The sequence below is a fragment of the Hippocampus zosterae genome, chromosome 18 (genome assembly GCF_025434085.1).
Source record: "Hippocampus zosterae strain Florida chromosome 18, ASM2543408v3, whole genome shotgun sequence".
NCBI lineage: Eukaryota > Metazoa > Chordata > Actinopteri > Syngnathiformes > Syngnathidae > Hippocampus > Hippocampus zosterae.
This window is the reverse complement of record NC_067468.1, coordinates 13,990,623-14,011,893: the sequence shown is the minus strand read 5'-3', so window position 1 is coordinate 14,011,893 and position 21,271 is coordinate 13,990,623. Positions and strand designations below refer to the sequence as shown.

Below are 21,271 nucleotides of genomic sequence, written 5' to 3'. Positions count from 1 at the left end.
CTTTTTTTTTACCTTCTCCACAGCCCTCGGATGACCTCACACAGGTCAACGTACGTTAAAGTGAACTTCATAAACTCTTCACCTTGACTGTTTGGAACGGCAACAGAGTGCAAAACTATGTTAATGGGCTCCGTGGTACTCGCTTGCACTTGCTAACGCAGACAGCGTCTGTCTTGGCTTCGGGTAACGAGACGGTGGAGTCAACCGGGACGAATTTTAGGATTGCATTTTTAACTGAAATTGGATAAAACGGATCACAGAATTCTACAGCCTGAAAACGCAAACAAACACCATTGACCATTTTTTAAAATTTGTAATTTGAAAAGTGGCGCTATTTAGTGTTTTTTTGTAATTATGAGACCAAAAACAATCTTTAAAAATAAAAAGATGTTTTGATGTTTTCCATTAAAATGCTGAAATGTCAAACAAGCGTATTCTGAAAAAGTGTTGGTCGACTTTCAAGTGTTTATTCAAGTAACAGCTACTGGCATTTGTAGTTTTAGCTGTTGAATGAAAATTATGGAAGCAAAAGTTGATATTTCATCTTATTAAAACGTTTTTATTTTTAAAACCTTTTTAATTTTAAAAATAAACTGATTTATTCCTATGCTATTGTAATCCAGGCATCCCGGTTTTGCATTCTGATTCCACTTCATTCTCCGACCCTAGTGAGGATCAAGCGGCTCGGACGATGAATGAATGAATGAATGAATGAATGAATAATTAACAGAAAGCTTCCTCCACCCTGAACAAGCAAATCATACCTTTCTACTGCAACTGAAAGGATATCTTTTTTTCCCTCCCCCAGGCAAACACGCACACAAAAAAAGACCAAACGAAAGTTTTTCACTCTTTTTTTGTTTTTCTCCAAAAGTCAAGATCTGTTCTCTATACGCAAACATTTGCCATGTTGTCTACATGTCTGCAAGTTGACCACTTAACCTTGAAATTCCACACCAGGTCGTCAAAGTTGTACGCTACCAAGCGAGTTAACCGAAGTGTTGCCAACACAAAGCTAGAAAAGAGCCTACAAAATCCAAAATGATGGAATATGTAAGAAGAAAAGTAGGCTGCTGGGGAGGCTGTTGTTGGCTTTGCATGTGGATCTGCGAGGAAGCATCAAAGCCAACACAAAACATGTTGCCGACGTACACCCGAGCAGACTCTTAATGAGGCTTTTTTTTGTCTTTCCCATCTTGTATTCCCAGCCAGCGTCGTGCCTGGACCTGCTCTACATGCACCTCATCTGTATTCAAATCAGCCTCATCCCGCATTCATACATCGCCGCCGCTTTAATGACTCTCACTCTTGGCGTTGCAATCATCTACATCATCCAGGGCCTGCTTGAAATACAGGTATTTATTTCAAAGATATATTTCGTACAACAGCTTTAATGATGCGGACGAGTGTGTACTTTCTGGTCGTTGTTACTTTTTAATTGTAAGAAGTCGGGGTTGTGCACCGGTTAATATTTGTCATCCAACATCATGCATACTGCTGAGTCTTTTTATGATACCATTCACTGCCTTTCTGCAATTTTTCTGACTTTGTTACTTACTTCAAGTATTTTCGTGCCAACCGCAAAGCGGGATCAAACTGTGCGCATGGGTTAAGTTTTCTTTGTTTTGGTGTTTTCCGAGACTTTGCATACATAGAATTTGGCATAGTGGGGGTGGGGTGGGTGGGGGTTGCACCGTTGTGGGATGGAAACAGCCAATTCACGATCCCGGTAAATTGAAGCGGCTTCCATCATTCCCAATAAAATCAGGGTGGGTGGAAGTGGAAAAACAAACAACAACAAAAAACAATGAGGAGTTATAGCAGTAAAACTGCAAGCTCTCCTCTTGCGGATGATGCAGTCAGCCATGCATGTGATGTGGGCAACTGGGAAGTCATGCACCTTATGATTCAACACTGCATTACTGCAACTCTCCTGACTTTTGTGGCTCATTTGTCATTAGGTTTCATTTTGTCTTACGTAAGGACTGGTTAGTTATTGCTCAACCTCAGACATACACATGGGACATCATGCGCTTCATGATACGACATTGCGTGACTTTGTGGCTTTTCTCTGATGCAAGGATTTTCTCGTATTTGTCAAACCTCAGACAGATCGCTGGGAGTTCGTTCACGTCATGATTTGACCCGGCATGACTGGAACTTTCTTGATTTTTCAAGTCTTTGTTTTATGTTTGCTTTGTGAATTAACACTGAGCCACTAAGATGTCAAAATCGATGTCATTTATAATGTAACAGGGACACATCTGGCACTTAGAGCCATTATGACACTGATGGTCCAACACGGCATCCACTCACACACACACACACTCACACATTAAACCACAAGTAGTTTTTCTTTTTTTGGGTTTTGTTTCTTTGTCTGTTTTCTTAAATCATGGCGAGTGAAGTAGGTGGAAGGAGAGATACACTGATGACTGTGATCAGTCACACGAGTGAGAGTTTGCCCTATGGGATTGTGGGAGAAATGTTAACTCGCCTCACTGCCCAAAAGATTGAATTACCGAGTAAATGAATTTATTCTTAGGCACAAAATGGAGGCCATATGTTATAATGCTAAATTAAAATAGCGTGATAAACTATTCTGTATGTTGAGAGAAGAGATGAGGGATGAAATTGAACTTAAATACTTTTCATATCATGGTAATAATCCACAACCACTAATGATGACAATCAATCAACATTGCTAGAATTAAATTGCTTCCCATCTCTATGCTAACAGCAGATTGTCTTCGCTCTCGCTAAAGTCTGCCATGTGTGAGGTTCGAGAATTCTCTCCAAGGTCGCCAGATTTTATTACCACGATGAAGTTCAAAAGTATTATTATTCCTCTGTCTGTTATATAACTCATCTAAATCACACAAAAACAAAATCTGCATAGCTAACATTTTTCAACATGCTATCATCTGATTAGCTTTGCTTATCTGTCTTACTTATAGTGTGTGTGTGTGTGTGTGTGTGTGTGTGTGTGTGTTGTACCTAGGATTGAACGTGTATAGTTTGAAAAGACATTAAAATATGTCTGCGAGTGAATGAGTTAATGGTAGTGGCTAGTGGTTTTAGCCTACATGCTAGCACTCAGCATCATCATTTAACCTTCAACCACATTGAAATACATTTTTTGGAAAAGCCACAACCTTTTCTTTTAGTATCATCAATCATCTTTCTCAAGATATCTGTATGATTCGTTATTTATTCATCTCAAACGGAGTTGGGACAGTTGCTGGTATAAAAGATAGAAACAATGTCCGTGAGTGGTCTAGAAAAGATCTTCATTTGTGGTTTTTCGGGTTTTCCGCTCTCTTGACCAAGAAGTTTGTTGTTCGAACAAGCACCTGTTTAGGTATGGAGCCGGGGGTTTGCGGAGGGGTTTTAACCAGAAATTCCAGTCTGGTTCTTGGTGTGGTTTGTCGTGTGTTGACAGAGGAGTCACAGGTGCAGCTTTTTTTTCTCACTCGAGCGCTCTGGCAGAAAAATGGTCAGTTTGGGCTTTCATTCATTCAAATGTTTTCGACACTGGAACCTTTGTCCTTGCACTCAAAAAGAGAAGGGGTGGGCTCGGGTGGGAGCCCCTCTTCACGAATTAGCAGCCCTGGTCAACCATGACTGTATGCATTCTTAGTTACTGGAATTGGTGACATACTCCATTGGGAAAATGTAACGGTTTTGGGTGGTAATAGCCCCCCCCCATTAATCTGCTATATCGACTGTTTGCAAGTGTGGGCTTTTCTTTTGGACTTTGCTCAAGGGGGACTTTTGTGGGCAATATTCATGGGCCTTTCTCATGAATGTGGCTCATGGGCCTGTTTTTATGTCTTTCACCAAATTCTGGCCCACTGGCTTTGTTTATGCGCCTTTCCCCCCCCCAGGAGAAACGGTCATTGGCCTTTCTCTTGAACTTTAGGCCTGTATCATCTCACAAGGCTTTCCAATTGGTGCTCATACGCTTTTCATTTGAATCTTGCTCGAGGGACCTATTTCGTGAGCAAAAGTCATGGGCCTATCTCATAAAAGTTGCTCACGGTAGCTTTAAAAAAATACAATCCATTTTATAAAATGTATTTTGGGTTATGTGAATAAAAATGTCATTTCCCATTGCGTGGCCATGAAATATATTTTTTCGTCTCAGGATGTCTATATGAAGAACTTTAGAGCATGGATCTTTCATTTGGAAAATTGCACAATGGTGAAATCACAAACCTATAGATACAGATGAGCATGATAACCATTCGCGGAATGCACCAGGAAGTGGAAAATATGACGAAACATCCCATCTTCCAGGTTACAACCTTTTTCCCTCCTCGGCCCAGGGAAAAAGAAAGAGAAGAAAAAATAATATTGGTAATGGCCCATCTCCTCCATAAATGAGACATAAATCCCAGAGGGAGGGAAATGAACCTTTGTCTTGCTGTGTGTTTTCATGACCCTTAACACGCATTTTCATTGACGGAAAGTCAGCAAAACGTGCGGCGATGTCGCCTTCTCTGACATGTGCACATTGTGTAATCTCGCATGTCCTGCCGTGGTAATTGCTTTTCGATTGGTGATTTGACATTAGCACTGTGGCTGAGAGATTGTACAGCTGTTTGGGTGCATGTGTAACCTCTACGTAGGCGTGTAGGTAAAATATACAGTATATCCTGTATATATATTTATTGATATGTTACACAATCTTGTGGGTTTTGTGTCTCCCTGCCGTTAAATTATGCAGCTTCACACTGCAGATGGGGGGAGCGTGATCATCAAACAACGTCTGGCATGCATGCATGCTAGCATCTGTTTGTGTCTGCGTGCCTGCGAGCACACGTCTGCACTTTCTTGTCGCGGGTGGGAGTGCGCGCTTTTATTTGCCCGATACAACCGCAATGTCAAGTCACGTCAATGGGACACATTGAATGGAAGAGAAGAAAGAAAATGATGACTACTTTCATGTCACTTCTTCACGTTAAAGGCGAATTGTAACTAAATGACGCAAAATGCGCAAATATCGGAATGTCAAATATTGGTTTCATAGCATAGGGTTTGAAATATAGAGTGAAATGAAATCACAAAACCAGGTGATTCAGCGAGATGTATAAATCAAATATATACTATATATTTGATTATATATATATATATATATATATATATATATATATATATATATATATATATATATATATATATATATATATATATATATATATATATATATAAATAGTATAAATATATACTACTGTACAGTTATAAAGTGTTCCTTCGGCATGGCAACAAAATGGAGCTTTTGTCTGTGTACATCAGACATGCTCACTTCTCACTTTTCTCTCTTTTCCCCTTCTTTGTTTCAATAAAAGTGGGGTTGGGGGCGGATTCTTAGTGTAGACCACCCCTCACCATCCAGCGCACCTCCCATCTCCTCATCTGTGCTTCCTCTGCACCTTTCACGCTTACGTTTTCTCCATTCCCGATGACAAATCCGAGGCTAAACTCAACTCAAACTGTGCGTGAATCACCATAGCTTGCTTTCTCTTGTTGTGTAATATTAATGGTAGTAGTCGTGCTGGTATAATATATGCATGGTTAATCTTTTCCCATATGCTCAGGCGCAGTTTGTCAGCAACACAAAAGCCTTTTGTGCACTTCCAGTAAGGCCCAAACAAGCATTCCTGTCCGAACCGGGTAGGAGGGCGATGAGTAAAGAGTGGGGGGGGACGTTTGTGTGAAAGCGAAAAACATTGGGCAAAGATGGATAAATAGCCACACGATTAGTCATTTGATCCTCAGCTTGATTTAAAAAAAGGAAAAGTATTTTTTGTGTATTTTTGCTGATCAGATATTGTAATTGTAATTAACATCTTGCTAAAAAAAAATTAAGTTGTAATATTTTTTTAAATGCGTGTTGTTTCGAAAAATGCTTACTAGTATTTTAAGTGGGTTTTCCTTTTTATAATTTACATCGTGATCTTGTACTCGGAAAAGGTAAGCTACATATTTTGCCATTCCGTGAAAATTGGAAAGGTAGAAAATTGGCGACAAATGTCTGAATTGCCGACTAAATTGCTGACTCTCAACCAACGCACATGATTCAGCTTCCTGAATGCCAAATATACGGAGGCATGCTAACCCTTCACCTGATTCCCCTGCAGGAAGTGCGATTGTCAGCAGGACATCCTTCATCATCCCATGTCCAGGTCACATGATCTGTCTTACCCAATAAGACGTGTGGAAATTATGACAAAATGTGCTCCCTCCCTTGAAACTCTTTTGTGACATTTGCAAACATTTTTTCCAAGTCGGTCTCTATACTGTCGGTACACCGTCTTGGTATTTTAGCCCATCGTAATCCGAGGTCTTATCTGCATTTACCTCCTGCGTTTTAGCTGTCAGAGGAAGTGAAACCAGAGCCACAAGTGCACTGCTTCCTGTCTGCCAGATACCAGCAGGTGTGTTCAGAGGTCGGCTTCAGAACATACGCCATACCCGCCTTTTACATACGCCACTCTAGCACACTCCCTTCATTGTTCTAAAGCAACGGCTGGGCAACCTGTGACATATAAACTGCATACACAGTCCGGTCAACCAAAATACTTGCAATTTACACTTTTATTCAGTCGTATTGTTTCCAGAAAATTAGCGTATAGCTGTCAAAGTTCCTGAAATCAAACCAAACTTTGCCCCCTGCTTCGGTTTTTAACTCTTTGAGGGATTGTAGCACGTTTCCGTCCATTAGCCTCTTAGCATGCAGTCAATGTATCTGTGACGCATCTGAAGTGAAGAATGAGTAAAACTAATGTAGCTTAGCATCTTGGTAGCGCTAAATATACATATCTTTGTCTTCGCACAATAAATCAGAAGTCATGTCGGCATGTTTCCGAAAGTGCATTGACACATTTTAACAAGCTAGCACTCATACTCTAAAGGGGATCAATCAATGTAAGCCACGTCTGCAAAGTATATCCATCTAATCGTGTATTAAAAGCAGAGAAAGGACACGATAGATTCCCTCTGGTGAGTCAGGTTTTTAATATGAAAAGTATTCACACGTGAGAGCATCTTCCTTTGGTGTCAAGCACCCACAGGCCTGCCATGACGCGACCCCACCTCAACGAAAGCGCCGCACAACGCGCACACGTCGGCACCGAAACCTGACTTGAAAGTGTCGCGTTGCCCTGTAGACAGACACGCAAGTGCAGCAAGAATGCAACACCGGTCATGACTCTCCGGGAGAAGTAACACCTGGGGAGGTAGCGCGTCAGAGCGACTACGACGGAGCCAGCTGGCTTTAGCATACGCCCCACCTGTCTGCTAGCATCAATTTGACTATTGATGTCTGGCTTTTTGTTTGTTATCTTTAATGATGTCAAGTTGTGTTGTAAATTAAAACAACAAAAATAATCATTTGGCATGACTGGGTGTTTATTTACCTTTTTTTCCCCCTATACACAAACGTACATAAATAACAGGAGCACACATTGTGATCGATCATCAATTTGACTATTAATGTCTGGCTTTTTGTTTATCTTTAATGATGTCAAGTTGTGTTGTAAATTAAAACAACAACAAAAAAATTATTATTTGGCATGACCGGGTGTTTATTTACCTTTTTTTTTTTTTGCCTATACACAAACGTACATAAATAACAGGAGCACACATTGTGATCGGCTACTAACATGTATGTATAGTTTTCAATAGCAGGTCCATAACTCTTGATACCGAGTCCTTTTTGTCAGGTTTTGTTGCTCCACTTTGTCAAAGGAAAACGTAGCACAACAAAGAAGCAGAAAACATTGAATTGCAGAGGAGAGAAAGTATATGCAGAAGCACGCGGAAGAGCAATGAAGGACAAAGTAGATGGAAAAGGAGATAGATCGACTGAGCCGGGGATTGTGTGATTGTGGTGTAGATGAATCCATGCCGGAGGGGAGACGGAATACTAATTTTGGAGGCTTATCTTGGGCGCATGCATGGGGGGGGGGGGGGGGGGGGGAAACAGGCAGTATTCCCTCACAGTGGAATTCCAGTGTTTTTATTATAGCGAACCTTGACGCCCACTGTTTTTATCTGTGGGAAGAACGGACCAGAAAACACCATCAAGTCACAAGCAGCGACATATAAGGCCTTGCAACCTCTTTTTTTTTCACGGCCAGGCATGAAAATGATTTTTTGACGTAAAGTTCTGTCCATCTGACAGTAGATGGTTTAGGCAAAAAAAAAAAAAGTGTCAAGGTGCGTCATGTTGGAGCCCATGTGGGCAAATTCTCAAGTATAAGCCGTGGAATTTGCAAGTGGACTTCATGTTTTGGCAAGTGAGTTTACATTTTAGCCTTACATGGATTTTCAAGCCCACTTCAGCCGTCGGTTTCTTTAAGTGAACCTCACTTCCTGGCATTCATGCGCTTCCTTCCTGCAGGCAAACAAGAAAGGCTCTTCTGAGTCATGCCAGGATCATACGTGTGAAAGCCTCGACCTTCCAATGCGGAGCTCCCCATTGTTTTGGCACGGGGGCTGACAGGGCGGAAATGCCAGAGGCGTCGAGTTTGATCAGTTTTGCTGATTTAGAAATATGTACATTCAGTTCCATGGATGGATATTTGTACACGATACAGAGCAATGGTTACATTTGTTTGTATGCAGCAACATTTCTCATAAGGTTTCTGGGATACCCACGTCATTTGTTTATGTTTTATTCATATTCGAAATTTTTTTGGCGATATTATTTATCATTTTATTTCTATTAATATGAGTCTGATTGTCATTTGACTTTGACCTGAAGTGTTTTAATTTTTTTTTTTTTTTTTTGAAGGGGCTTCGTTTTTCACTGTTTCATTTGTGACAGTCATGCGGCCCCACCCTGGTAACTAGAGCCCCCTGTCGCTTGGTGCCCCCTGCCCCCATCAGCATTATGAAGAGCCTTGAGAGCCAAGACCATTCCCTCTGGGACAATCTGGAATAGATCGTGCGGTGGGAGCTGATTCAGCATTCTGCACCGTCCCCTTCCACCCCCACCCACTCCTTTCTCTTCCTGCAGACACTCCCAAAAACTCTCTTATCGCTGTATCTCTTTTCCATCTATCTTGGCAGTGAGTATTCAAGCTTTTCACAGCAATTCTTAGGAAGCATTGTAGAGAACAATGAGGCCTGTTTTCTGGCGGGACAGCAACTTCAGGAAACAGAAATGGGTCAAACCCTTTTTTTTTTGCACATTAACCGGCACGTACACCTAAATGCAATTAATAAGTTGTATGTACATGTGCATTTTGGGGGGAAAACAATATACTTTTATGGGTAATATAATGTAAGAGAAATTTGAAATTTATATTTAAAGTAGGCGGCCCGGTAGTCCAGTGGTTAGCACGTCGGCTTCACAGTGCAGAGGTACCGGGTTCGATTCCAGCTCCGGCCTCCTTGTGTGGAGTTTGCATGTTCTCCCCGGGCCTGCGTGGGTTTTCTCCGGGTGCTCCGGTTTCCTCCCACATTCCAAAAACATGCGTGGCAGGCTGATTGAACACTCTAAATTGTCCCTAGGTGTGAGTGTGAGTGCGAATGGTTGTTCGTCTCTGTGTGCCCTGTGATTGGCTGGCAACCGATTCAGGGTGTCCCCCGCCTACTGCCCGAAGACAGCTGGGATAGGCTCCAGCACCCCCCGCGACCCTAGTGAGGATCAAGCGGCTCGGAAGATGAATGAATGAATATTTAAAGTATTTTAAGGCCATAATTTAGTGTATGTTTATGGTTGAAACTATGAATACAGGCAATTATAAACTTCGATGGCGTCAATAAATGAATGGGTCTCGGCCAACATCAGATTGATTCCTGTATTGATGAGATGTCTGATCAAGGAGTCCCTGGAGGCTTGAATAGACACTGTCAATTGTTGTCTTTTATCGGGCCTCTTTTCTGGCAACAGGAGGCTGACCGATAAAATCTATTTTAAACACCCTCTCGCATCCGGCCCCCTGCAACTTTCTCCTTGCTCCGTCCGCTCTATTGATAGCCAAGATCAAGCCCCTATGGGTTGCTGCCCTCTTTTCTATACCCGCTATCTATGTAGCATCCATGTTTAGAGGTTGACTGAGGGGGTTTGTTTACATGACAACGACCTTGTGAAAACAGGGATGATGTTCCGTAGTTTTTTTTTAGGTTCCCGGTATATTTGTCAAACCTATCACCGTTCATGCTTGGCCCCTATGTGAAAATGTCACACTATATATAAACTTTAAAGGCCCCAAACTACTGGACAGTGAATCAAATTGCAATGTAATAGAATGCATTTTCTTTTTTGTAACGAAATGCAATTTTAAAATTGCAACAGGTGCAATTTGAAAAAACAACGAATTATTTTTGTTTTAATAACAGAGTCACATGAAAAAAAACCCTTCCATTTGGACACACACGTTTTGTCATGTTTGCAGATTGCAAAGTGAGAGCAAAAGATCAAAATGTCAATTTCAGTTGGGAGCGGCTTTATGTAAACAGTGTCTCAACTGAAGGCATTGTTAAAAACCCTCATGCACACCCACATGTTACCAAATTAACTCGTGCGTTTGTGCGCGCGAGCGCAAATGTGCGGATTACTCTCCTCAAACATGCACTGACATGTATCTTAGGAATGTCTGTTATGCATTGTGTCGGGAATTTTTTTTTTTCCACACACCAATTTATCTGCCCAAAATCCCGAAGGTCATTGCCCCCCGCCCTCCCCTCCGAGTTTATTGGGAACAAAAAGAAGAGGAGGAGAAAAAAACCCCCACTATGGAATGTCTTCTTAAAGAGACAAGCCAAATAAACAAGACTCCTCCTCCGCAGGTACCAGAGCAAATAATGAGTGTTTTGAATGCACAGGCCCTTGTTTTCCGCTAGGAGACATCAGGGTTCGTGCGCGTGTGCGTGTGGGTCTTTCCCCATCAGTGAGTACACACAGAAAGGGGCGCCAATCAGTAGCAATTATGCTCAAAGGCGAAGAGAGTCAAGAACAGCATTCCTCCTCAGCACGACAAGTGCTCAAGTCAGCCTTGATTAATAGCGACGTCTGTCTCCAACATGAGGGCAAAATTTGCCTCCTCTCAAGTGCAAAACCATTTGGAATTCTGGCACACAAAAACACCCTCTGTATGCCCCACTGGCAAAGCATGTGGGTTTTTTGGGTCTGTTTTTGGTGTACCAAGGTCCAATGCCAGATACTTAGATCATAATTATGTGGTTATTAGTTTTTCGTAAAAATTAATTCATTGAATGGCTATTTAAAAAACACATTGAATTTTAAAATTGTTAATTGTTTTTCACACAAACCTAATTATATGTTTAAATTGCATTCAATTAAAGCAAAACAGAAAATGTTATTGCATCATGTTTATCACCCAAAATTTTTGTATTATTTAAAATATGTGGTTGCAAGCTTTGCATTGAACACATTTGTCCTACTATGTAGCCCACACCTAAGAGGGTGGTGCCCCACCTGTTGTCCATATATAGAAATGTGACTTATGACATAGTCAAGAATCCTCCCTTCTTGTAATTACTCAATCCAAATTGATGGTTGTCCCTGCCAGCATGATATCAAACTGGAAAGAGTGTATGTTGTTCGGTTATTATTTGGTTAAGGACGTAAGTAGGGCCCAAAATTATGCGTATATAACACAATTATTGACGTGCCTCAGAGTGTGTGGCAGGACAGCACATGCTTGATCATGCTTGTTTGTAGATGTAGTGTGAGCGTGCATTTGTGTGAGTGTGGGTGTGTGTAGTCAGGGGGTGCAAGTTTATTCTGGCCAGACCCGCCGGCGGCCCATGTCCCACATATACTGTATGTCGTGTCCCTGAGGCCGAAAACAGCAAGCTGATTCACCGCACTGAGCTTCCATGTGCATTTGATGTGACGCGCCAGTCCAAGACGTGTGCACTAAAATACAAGCTTCATAAATAAGTCGATTAATCACAGGACAGTATTTTGTGTGGAAGCGTGGAACTGCCAATGTGGAGTAAAATTATTTGACTGGCAAATACGTGTCGGCGAATGCTACAAACGTAATATTTTTTCCCATAATGCCATGGGGTATTGTCATTGTATAATGAGGGCTATCAGTTTACACAGAAAGCTCTTTTGCTTTTTTGGGGGGGACTGTGGGTTCTGGTCCTGTCCTGGAAAGAAACTGACAAACGTAAATTTAAAACAGCATCTTTTAGCCCGAGGCCTTGTTCAGCTGCTTTAGCAATCAACTTTAGATAACAGTTGGAAAAACAGTTATTGGCTAGCTTTAGCACCTGTAGTCTGAAGCTTTAAACATATGTTTTGGACAACCTTTAGCAAGACTATTTACCCAGCAGCTCTAGCCAGCTGTTTTAGCTATATGGTAGTCTAGACAGCAGTTTTGCCAAACAGGTTCACTCACCCAGAAACTAAAGTCAGCACTTTCATGAAACAAATCGATTGATGGTTGTTTGCTGCTCTCTAGTGGCCATATGGTAACGTTATAATTTCCTTCGTTTCATTTCCAGCAAATCCATTTCAAAAGCTATTTTAGGCTTAAAATGTTTATAATTATAAATGCGCCATAAATGTTATATAGTTTGGTGTACTATTCGTGATGTTTGCTCTATGCTGCTCAGATGATATTTGAATGTGTCATTCAGGGTGTCCCCCGCCTACTGCCCGGAGACGGCTGGGATGGGCTCCAGCACCCCCCGCGACCCTAGTGAGGATCAAGCGGTACGGAAGATGAATGAATGAATGAATTTACTTTAATTTCCTGATTTTGAAACTCCACAAACGTTTTAAATTAAATGGTGCTCGAGTTACCAGTATCATGTGTATACACAAAAAACAACACTAATTCATTGGTCGAATCGAGTTCAGGGCTTACAAAGCGATGAGTTCTTTCTTTCTTTGGATAGGTAATTTGATTGGAACATGTTTTCTTTCTTTGTATAGGCTAATTTGATTGGGTCATGTTTTCCTTCTTTCTTTAGATAGGCTTGTTTGATTGGGACATGTTACGAAACATTGGTCATTGATATCTTTGACTTTATTGTTAACTGGGATAGGCTTTCTCTCATCTGCCACCCTAATGAGGAGGACTCCAAAATGGATAAAGAGACATATATTATTTTAAAAAATATATATACTAAATAAAGAAAAGACTAAATTAAATCACAAAAAAAATCGCTAGGAAGTTGTCAAAGTCATTGTATCAATAGTAATGTCCGGCGTTCATCCACGTAAACACAGCATTGAACGCGAGTGCGTAGCGGGGGTCGGTCTTGTGCCACTTCCCAGCACACGATTGGCTCAACCGTCTTGCTTTGAGCCAATCACAACGTGGCTGTAGCTCCTCCTGCATCATCGCTACGATGGCGGAACACGGAGCAGGAATTCCGTCTATGTGACCATGACGGCGTTGTCAAACGGCTGCCGCCAGAGGATGAACACTGGGGCTTTAGAGCCGACCTGTTGCCTGGTGACCAACGGCGACCTCGATGCTTAAATCTTACTGCTGCCTTGAGAGTAACTTTCTTTTTTATCTTTTTGTATTCCCGCCATGGCGGAAGTACATCTGTGTTCGAGCTAAGGCGCTCGATCAGATGCTTCGAGTTGGACTGGTGCCTTGGCTTTTTTGCTTTAAAAAATATACATACAGTATAAGTTATCGAACTTTGTTGACAAGTGATGGATACTTTGGACGTGCTGTCACACGGACTGGCCAACTTGTCAATGTTTCCCTTCTTTGACATGGCGCACTACGTCGTGTCCGTCATGGCTCTGAGGGAGCAGCCAGGTAAGCTCAGGTGTGCTTGCTTTTCAACCCTTACCAGGGTCCCAAACGTTCACCAACAAACGAACATTCAATCAGTTGATTTGCCTAATTCGCTTGTTGAAATACCCTAAGCGTGTTCTTCAAATGTTGTCAAAAGGAAAGTACTTTCGTGGGAATGTTAGACATTTCCTCCTCCAGGCTATTTAGAAAGGAGTCGTAAAAATTATAATAACGTGCAATGAGTGATGCATGAGAAGATTAAACAATGTTTGTTTAAGGACAACTTTAAAGCACTTTTCAAGACTTATAAAGACCACACAGCTCTGGTAAACGACTTGTTTCACAGCATTTACTCCCCCGCCCCTCGAAAATAAATACTTTACTATATCGCAGTGAAATTGAAATGAAATCACAGATTTGTGACACACCGCATATCACTGGATAAGCGCTTGAGATGTTCTTTTAAAGACGTCGCTTAACCTTTGCTGGCTTTATAAACGGAAGTGGAGGAAAACACTTAATTTGGGCCTGATTTTTGCCTTTTTGGGGGGTTTGGGGGTGAGGGCGGAATGCAGCATTAAAAGTGGCACATGTCTGATGTTGACAATAAAGAAAACATTTTATTAAATGTCTTAATGCAGCGCAAAACTTTGAAATTTGGGGGGTAAAAACAAAATCCTTTCCACGTATCGTTTATCGTAACGGCAAAAAAGTTTTCATTTACCTGAAAAATGTGTCTAACTCCATCAAGTAAAATCAAATGTTTGATCGCCATCTCTCCAAAACATTTCTGATCATCCAAGTTGCTGATACAACAACAAAATGTATCTGTTGGCTACAGAAACCTGCATGGATAGCGACTAAAGGGCAACAAGAAGTGCCCAGACGCATCGGGAGTGTGTAACTGTGTCAAAATGCAAACATGTGCTGATCCGTCGACATGATATCAAAGTGATAACGGGGCAAAGAACAGGTGGGCTTGAACTGCACTCAAACGGAGTCCATTGTGGTCAAGTAAGCGTGGTCTATTTTGGAACTTGCCTCGCAAAATATCTTAGCGCCTGTAACCTTTTTCACCCTTTGTTCCTTACACCCCACTAGGACCATCTCGGTGCACTCGTGGCGACGCGCTAAAGTTGATGTGTCATACATTCACACTGCAATAAAACTTGGAAATCAATATTGAAGAAGACCACTTTTTTGTTCCGAAAAAGGAAAGGAATGCCATCGGCCATTCCTCGCCTCCTCTTCCTATCACACTCTTCAAATTCTCCGAGGGGGACTCCTGAGGGGCCGATAAACCTTTCCTCAAATAGTTGCCGTCACTCTAATGCAGTTTCCCAACTATTAATAAGTCAAGGCACATATTTTGTTATCTCATGGCACACCACTGAAAGAACCCCTCCCCAAACACACACCCTCACCCTATTTGCTGTTGAGTAAATAAAGGCCCTCGGCGACAATTTAGCTTGCAACCTTGTTTCCTGCCAAAGCGCCGTCACTGGAGTTGACTTTGCAATGACTCTGTGGACATTGGATTTATTTGAGAGGAAGCAAAATGCATATGAAGGAGAAAGAGCGGTTTAAAAGACAACATAGTGAATCATGTCTTCAGGCTAGGAAAAAAAGTAGAGATGAGGCTTCTTTCTATATTGCGTGCGGGACAGAAGGGTGGGGTAGAATCGTTGCAAAGTCCAGATTAGCAGCGGTTCGTCTGAGAAGGAAGCGTGTTCCAGAACCTGCATGAAGTTTAGAAAAAAACACAGTTGATCCAGTTATGTTTTTCAACACCAACAAGCGAAACAATTTTAATCCAAATTTTTGTATTCCAAATTTTAATTTTATATACCACACAAACACACACACACACACCGACAATGCTTCAAATGAATCTGAACTGTTTGATTTGGATGGGCTGGCTGTTTGGTTCTTCCAAATGGATCACAAATTCTCTTGCGGTGTTTAATCTCTTGTTAATCCAGATGATCCAAAGGTCTAGCCAAGTGCACCAGACAGGTGGAACTGACACTGTACGGTCTCTCCGAGGTTTTCAGTGCAGGAGTTTTTACACCCCCCCCCCCCCCCCCCCCGAACTCATAGATGCACAAAATGTTATGGAGTAACCAAAAAATATTGCCAACTGCAAAGAAAACTTGCAAGTAGTGTTGCTCGTACATTTTTTTTTTAACTTGAGCTCAAGCATTGAAATTGTTTTAATTACGGGTGGATTGTTCAGACATTGAGTTCCACCCTGTTCGGGAAATATTTGAACTGCAAGGTGTTTACTTGGCAACTATTAAACAGACCTTGTAGAATACTTTATGCACCACTTATTCCATGATGTGTTGCCAAAATAACCCGCTTTTAAATTGTTTCGTTTTCGGTCTTTCTGAATTTTATAAAAAGCCGATGCCAATAAGCTTCAAAATGCCAAATATCGGCACCGATAATCGGTCTACCCAATAATTTGTCCATTCCTAGTTTCGATTTCTGAAAAACATATTACTGTACTTTTACGAATATGATAAATAGGAATACATTTGAATCTTAAAAGAATTTGTTTTATTTCCAGTTTGGAAAAAACAGACCGAAAACCAACTTGACCTTATTTTTGTTTTTAATTTTTATCTTAAATTTAAGTCAAGAAAAAAAAATCTTATTCACACTATATCAGGCTTTGATTATAGTAGGCCACTGTTACAGTGAATGTTGTTATTCAGTCTTCGACAGTCACAAGATGTCATATTTAATTAATGGTGTGTCAATGGTTTTAAACTGTATGAAAGCAGTCTAGTGTTTGAAACAGGAGACAACATTGAGTGCTGTTTGCCGAGGACTTTGACCCTTAATCCACTTATCCATACTGTACGGTGCGCTGAGTTTATTCGCTTGAGACTGCCGGTAGTTCATATTTACCGTACTACTTTACCTTACAGGAGCGCTGGAGGTGTCCCGCGCGAGCCCACTGGCCTGCTGGTTTAGCTCCATGCTGTACTGCTTTGGCGGTGCCGTGCTCTCCAGCATCATGCTGGCCGAACCGCCTGTGGCGCCGCTTTCCAACGGCACCGCCGTCCTGCTCGCGTCTCTCCTCTGGTAAACTAACACAAACAACAATCAGTTCACAAATACACACAACGTGAAAATAAACGCCTATCCTTTCATAAATTGAGGCCCTCGGAAAAAAATTCAAATGGCACCAGAGGACATATGTGTGAACAATGCTTTACTGAATTGCAGCTGTTATAAATTGACTGGCTTCAGTCTTTCAACTTTGAGATCTGTCTCCCTCTGCTGGTTCGGCCTGGAATTGCACTTAAAATAATGTTTCTGGGAAGTATAGACAATGTCCCAACTTCATTGGAATTGACGTGTGTGTGTGTGTAAAGGTGGAACTGGTGCAAACATATTTGAGTTTAAGAATCAACACCGCCCTCGGCTAGAAAAAAAACATCTACTCCCACCAGTGCTGATGAGAGTTTCCTTTGGGGGTCCCCACAGGTACCTGGTGTTCTACAGTCCGCTGGACCTGGTGTACGGCATTGCGGCCCTGCCCCCTTTGCGCTTAGTTCTGTCAGGAATGAAAGAAGTGACACGCACATGGAAAGTCTTGGGTGGCGTCACGCAGGCGCGCAGCAAATACAAGGACGGACTGCTGGTCATGATCGCCATCGGCTGGGCTAGAGGTACTTGAAAAAGTCATTGTATAACCATCAGTTAGGATTAATCACTGTGAAGTGTCATGAAACATTTTGTAATATGAGGGATAACCTGACTTTTGTGTCCAATAGGAGCCGGAGGCGGTCTGATCAGAAACTTTGAGCAGCTCGTCCGCGGCGTGTGGAAACCAGAAACCAACGAGCTTCTCAAGATGACTTAGTGAGTGTCTTGGAAAACTTTTCAGTTTTTGTGGCGTGCAAACAAGCGTCGGTTCGTCATGGGATACGCTTTTGGCTGAATTTCTACAATGGACTACTTGGGGAAAATTGACCATTACGCTGGACTGCATACTCTCAATTAACATATTTGCAGATTTTTATTTCAATATTAAAAAAAAAAGTTTGTTTTGGGAGAAACACATTGAGCAAAGTAATGCTGCCCTCTGGCGTTGTAACAGTGCATATGCAGCGCCACAAACTACCCAATGCTGATGTTTAGGTAAGCTTCTTTAGACACAAACCTAGTTGGGAGTCAATCTCTGCCATCTATCGCACTTCCGTTTTGTCGTGATTGCTGTAACACACGCTTAATCCACAGTCAACCAAATTCTTAAAAGATAATTGTGTGTGTTTATGTGCACATTAAAGCCCCACCAAGGTGACGCTGATCGGAGCGGTGCTGTTCGCTCTGCAGCAGACTCATTACCTGCCTCTCCACACACACCACCTGATGCTCATCTACACCACATTCACTGTGGTCAACAAGGTCAGTCACGACGAGCGATTTAATGATTTCTAAAGGTCACTCTTTGGCTTTATCACCGCGTTCATCTCGCGGGACGGTCATTATTTTCGATATCGCGGGAAAGCTTACGGTATTGCAGGACGGTTGATGGCACGGCAGGAGAAGAGAAAGACAAATGTTTTTCTTGCTGCCTGTGTCCATCTCTATATGCTTTAGGAGTTTCTCTGTGTTTTCCCGCCGGTTTTGGTGAAAAAGACCCTCAAATCACATACGTAATTTGCATACTCCAACTTTAAACAGCTTCAAAATAAAAGCCAAACAAGGCATTCCTGTACACAGACAAGAATTGAGCATTTGCCTTGGCTAAGTGGAACACCCGACAAAAAGAAAAACTACCATGCTGGACCATATATGGCCTAGGGACTATAGCATGGGACTGGTCCCATGCTTCTTGGGGACCAAAGGATTGGAACACCAAATAGCAGTGGTGGTGTTCCCTATAACCTTTGTAACCGTCTTCGCTTGATCTGGCGTTTTTGGCTCCGTGTTACCCTCAGGGCGGCGGCTTTTGCATCATTTTCATCGCCTTGCGTCATCCGACCCTTGTCTGACAAACCCGACAGCCCCTTTCACCTCTGATCCGTCACAAATGTACAACGAGGCGTTGCATCAGATTCAATCTCCTTTCAGTCTTGCTGTTTATTTTATTTTATTTTTAACTTCGTATTAACGCTGGTCCCACTGGTTTCACGAATGAGAAGCAAATATGACGCGTTATTACACGCATTGTACATTCCATGAACATTTGGGCCAGTCGCCAGGGGAGCTACAAGTTATTTACGTCACGCCTAAATCATCTCATCTTATAAAAATTTGATTTCTTCAAATATATTAAGCGGATTGGCGGTTTACCGTGTTATTTATCGTCCAGACGAGGATGATGCTGACGGGTTCGGCAACGTCGCCCTTCGCCCCTATCGAATCGGTGCTCCACAAGACGCTTTTCACCGGCTTCTGCTCGTACGCCGCCCTTACCGCGCCGTCGACGAATAACCCCAATGGGGTCAGCGAGCGCCTCCAAACCAAAGACGAGTCAGTGAAGAAGAGCGACTGACGAAAACTCCGCCGTTGAGCCATCATCGCGCGTCGGTGAACGCGGTTGCCTTGGGCAAATGTCTTTCTTCAGCGAACTCCAATCAAGTCTGCGCCTCATTTTGGAGGTGACCTACTGTGATGTTCACGACCCATTGCAAACTTGCAAGAAAATGTGTCTTAATTTGAACTATATAGATCTATATATTTATTGGGAAATTAAGCTTTATCTCTGGGTTTTGGGATCAATGCCGAGCACCCGAATGGCTTTTTTCTGTGTCAATATTCTGCCGTTTACTGCAAATGTTATTTTTTCTGCACTGTAATCAGGAATGATCTTTTTTTTGTTATATGCTGATTATATACTATATTGTCATCACTTTTATTTAAAAAAAAAAAGATAATTGCACTTTTGAAAATGATGGAAAGCTTTTTGATGAATGAATTGTAAGTGAACCTGTCAAATTAAATTACATTGAAATGAAAACGATTGATTGATTTTGTCAAGAGTAAGCAACATTTCCATGTGAAAACTCTATCTTAAACAAAGCCTCAAAAAGTTTTAAAATGGTGACTTCTACAACATTGCCAGCAATTTACAACATCCCATCACTGCCGTACTATTTTTAGAGGAGTCCTGCGCGGCATGCAATCGTGATGGTGCCCACGTGTGAACACTATAGAATGAAGCGTTGCATCAGTGTAGCATCAGCACCTGGCGCAGTGGGATGCCTGCGTGGAATCCAAATGAAGTAACGAGGAAGACAAGCAAAGATGATGAAACGCTCGAAATTATCCACCTGCCGTACATTTCAAACAACACGCGTCGTTATGAGTCGGTAGCACATGGAGGCAAAGTTTGATGACTCACCACAGGAAGGCGTTTTGGTTTTGAAGCGATTATTTTGGCAACTTGCGTGTAGATCCATGATGTACGTTGTTGCTCTGTTTGTGTGAAAGTAGCAGTTCTTTCAAAGTTTATCAACACCATAGCACCCGATGCTATTTTCTTTAGCCCCTCTATGACATTTGACATTATGTTAGCATTAAGCAAGAGTGGACTTTGGTTGGACAAGATTATACGTTTGAGTTGAGCTTTTTTTTGTGTGTGTGTGTGTCTTTATCACAGATTTTCATCCAACACTGGGGGCTTAGGAACGTTTCCTCCGCGATAATCGGGGGTTCCAATTTATTATACTATGCAGTGCAGGAGATGACCACTAGGTGTCATCAGGGTGCACTGATGGCAATTGATGCCCGGGAACTGACAGGCTGGCAAGCAGCTGCAGGCCAGGAGTGTTGGGATTGGGGTTTGGTGTGGGGAAGGTGGGGGGGCTCTGCTTTGGGAAGCCAATGGTAGCTGCGCGCTTATGTACGTGTGCACGCGCTGGCTTTCTGTGGCTCGAGGGGACAAATTGATAAATCTCTGGGCTTGCGATGACATTTGGACATGAGAAGCAAATAGCATATGTGAAACAATCATCCAGGCTTCAACGCTGTGGATGTTTTTTGGTGTGGTGTTTACAAGTTTAGAGCAGAGAATTTTTTATCTGACCCATATTGGGTGGGGGCTGGGGGGGCACACAAAGCTGCGATGTGCTTTTTGTTGTCCAATGCGACCTGATTCACACCTACAGCTTTGTGATTGCTTCCTTTCTATCTTTTTAGTATTCTATTATACTTATACTACTATTTGATACTATTTGTCCGAATACTATTTAGTATTCGGACAAATAGTATCCTGTACGTTTCATGTACTTTTTTTCATAATACAGCCCCAGACGGAAGCTTGGCGAAGATGAAGTATCATGAGTAGACTCCCCAAAAAATTCCCTACCCAGAAACATTCAGGAAGTCTATTTTCCTTTGAGACTTTGGGGCAGAGGGGGGCCCAAGTCCAGTCCTCGAGGGCCCCAATGCAGCCTGCTTTAGATGCACCCCCCAGTGCAACCTTGCGAAATTCAAGTCATCAAGTCGTTGTCGGGCTTTCGCAAAGCTTGCCGATGAGCTGATCACATCCAAACGCACGG

At 42.2% G+C, this 21,271-nt stretch overlaps 1 protein-coding gene and 1 long non-coding RNA gene across 5 annotated transcripts in view; one reads left to right on the top strand and one right to left on the bottom strand.

Annotated features, from left to right (window-relative positions):
• The window catches only part of LOC127590905 (uncharacterized), a 271,544-nt gene that overhangs the window by 245,351 nt on the left and 4,922 nt on the right, over positions 1-21,271 (bottom strand). The gene's annotated exons all lie outside the window — the stretch shown is intronic.
• On the top strand, positions 1,239-19,728 carry tmem38b (transmembrane protein 38B). 3 transcript variants are annotated; one of them, XM_052050474.1, is made up of 6 exons: positions 1,239-1,355; positions 16,685-16,841; positions 17,247-17,431; positions 17,537-17,624; positions 18,053-18,170; positions 19,081-19,728. In XM_052050474.1, exons 2-6 carry the CDS (start codon positions 16,735-16,737, stop codon positions 19,261-19,263), a joined length of 681 nt encoding a protein of 226 aa, XP_051906434.1. In that variant the 5' UTR covers positions 1,239-1,355; positions 16,685-16,734; the 3' UTR covers positions 19,264-19,728. The 3 variants fall into 3 exon arrangements, with proteins under 3 accessions (XP_051906434.1, XP_051906432.1, XP_051906433.1); XM_052050472.1 differs by lacking the exon at positions 1,239-1,355 and adding an exon at positions 13,312-13,769; XM_052050473.1 differs by lacking the exon at positions 1,239-1,355 and adding an exon at positions 13,312-13,779.

Coding starts and splice junctions, on each gene's coding strand:
- tmem38b (XM_052050472.1), top strand. CDS start 13,661: ATGGATACTTTGGACGTGCTGTCACACGGACTGGCCAACTTGTCAATG. Junction 13,770..16,684: donor GGCTCTGAGGGAGCAGCCAG/GTAAGCTCAGGT, acceptor TTTACCTTACAG/GAGCGCTGGAGGTGTCCCGC. Junction 18,171..19,080: donor CATTCACTGTGGTCAACAAG/GTCAGTCACGAC, acceptor TTTATCGTCCAG/ACGAGGATGATGCTGACGGG.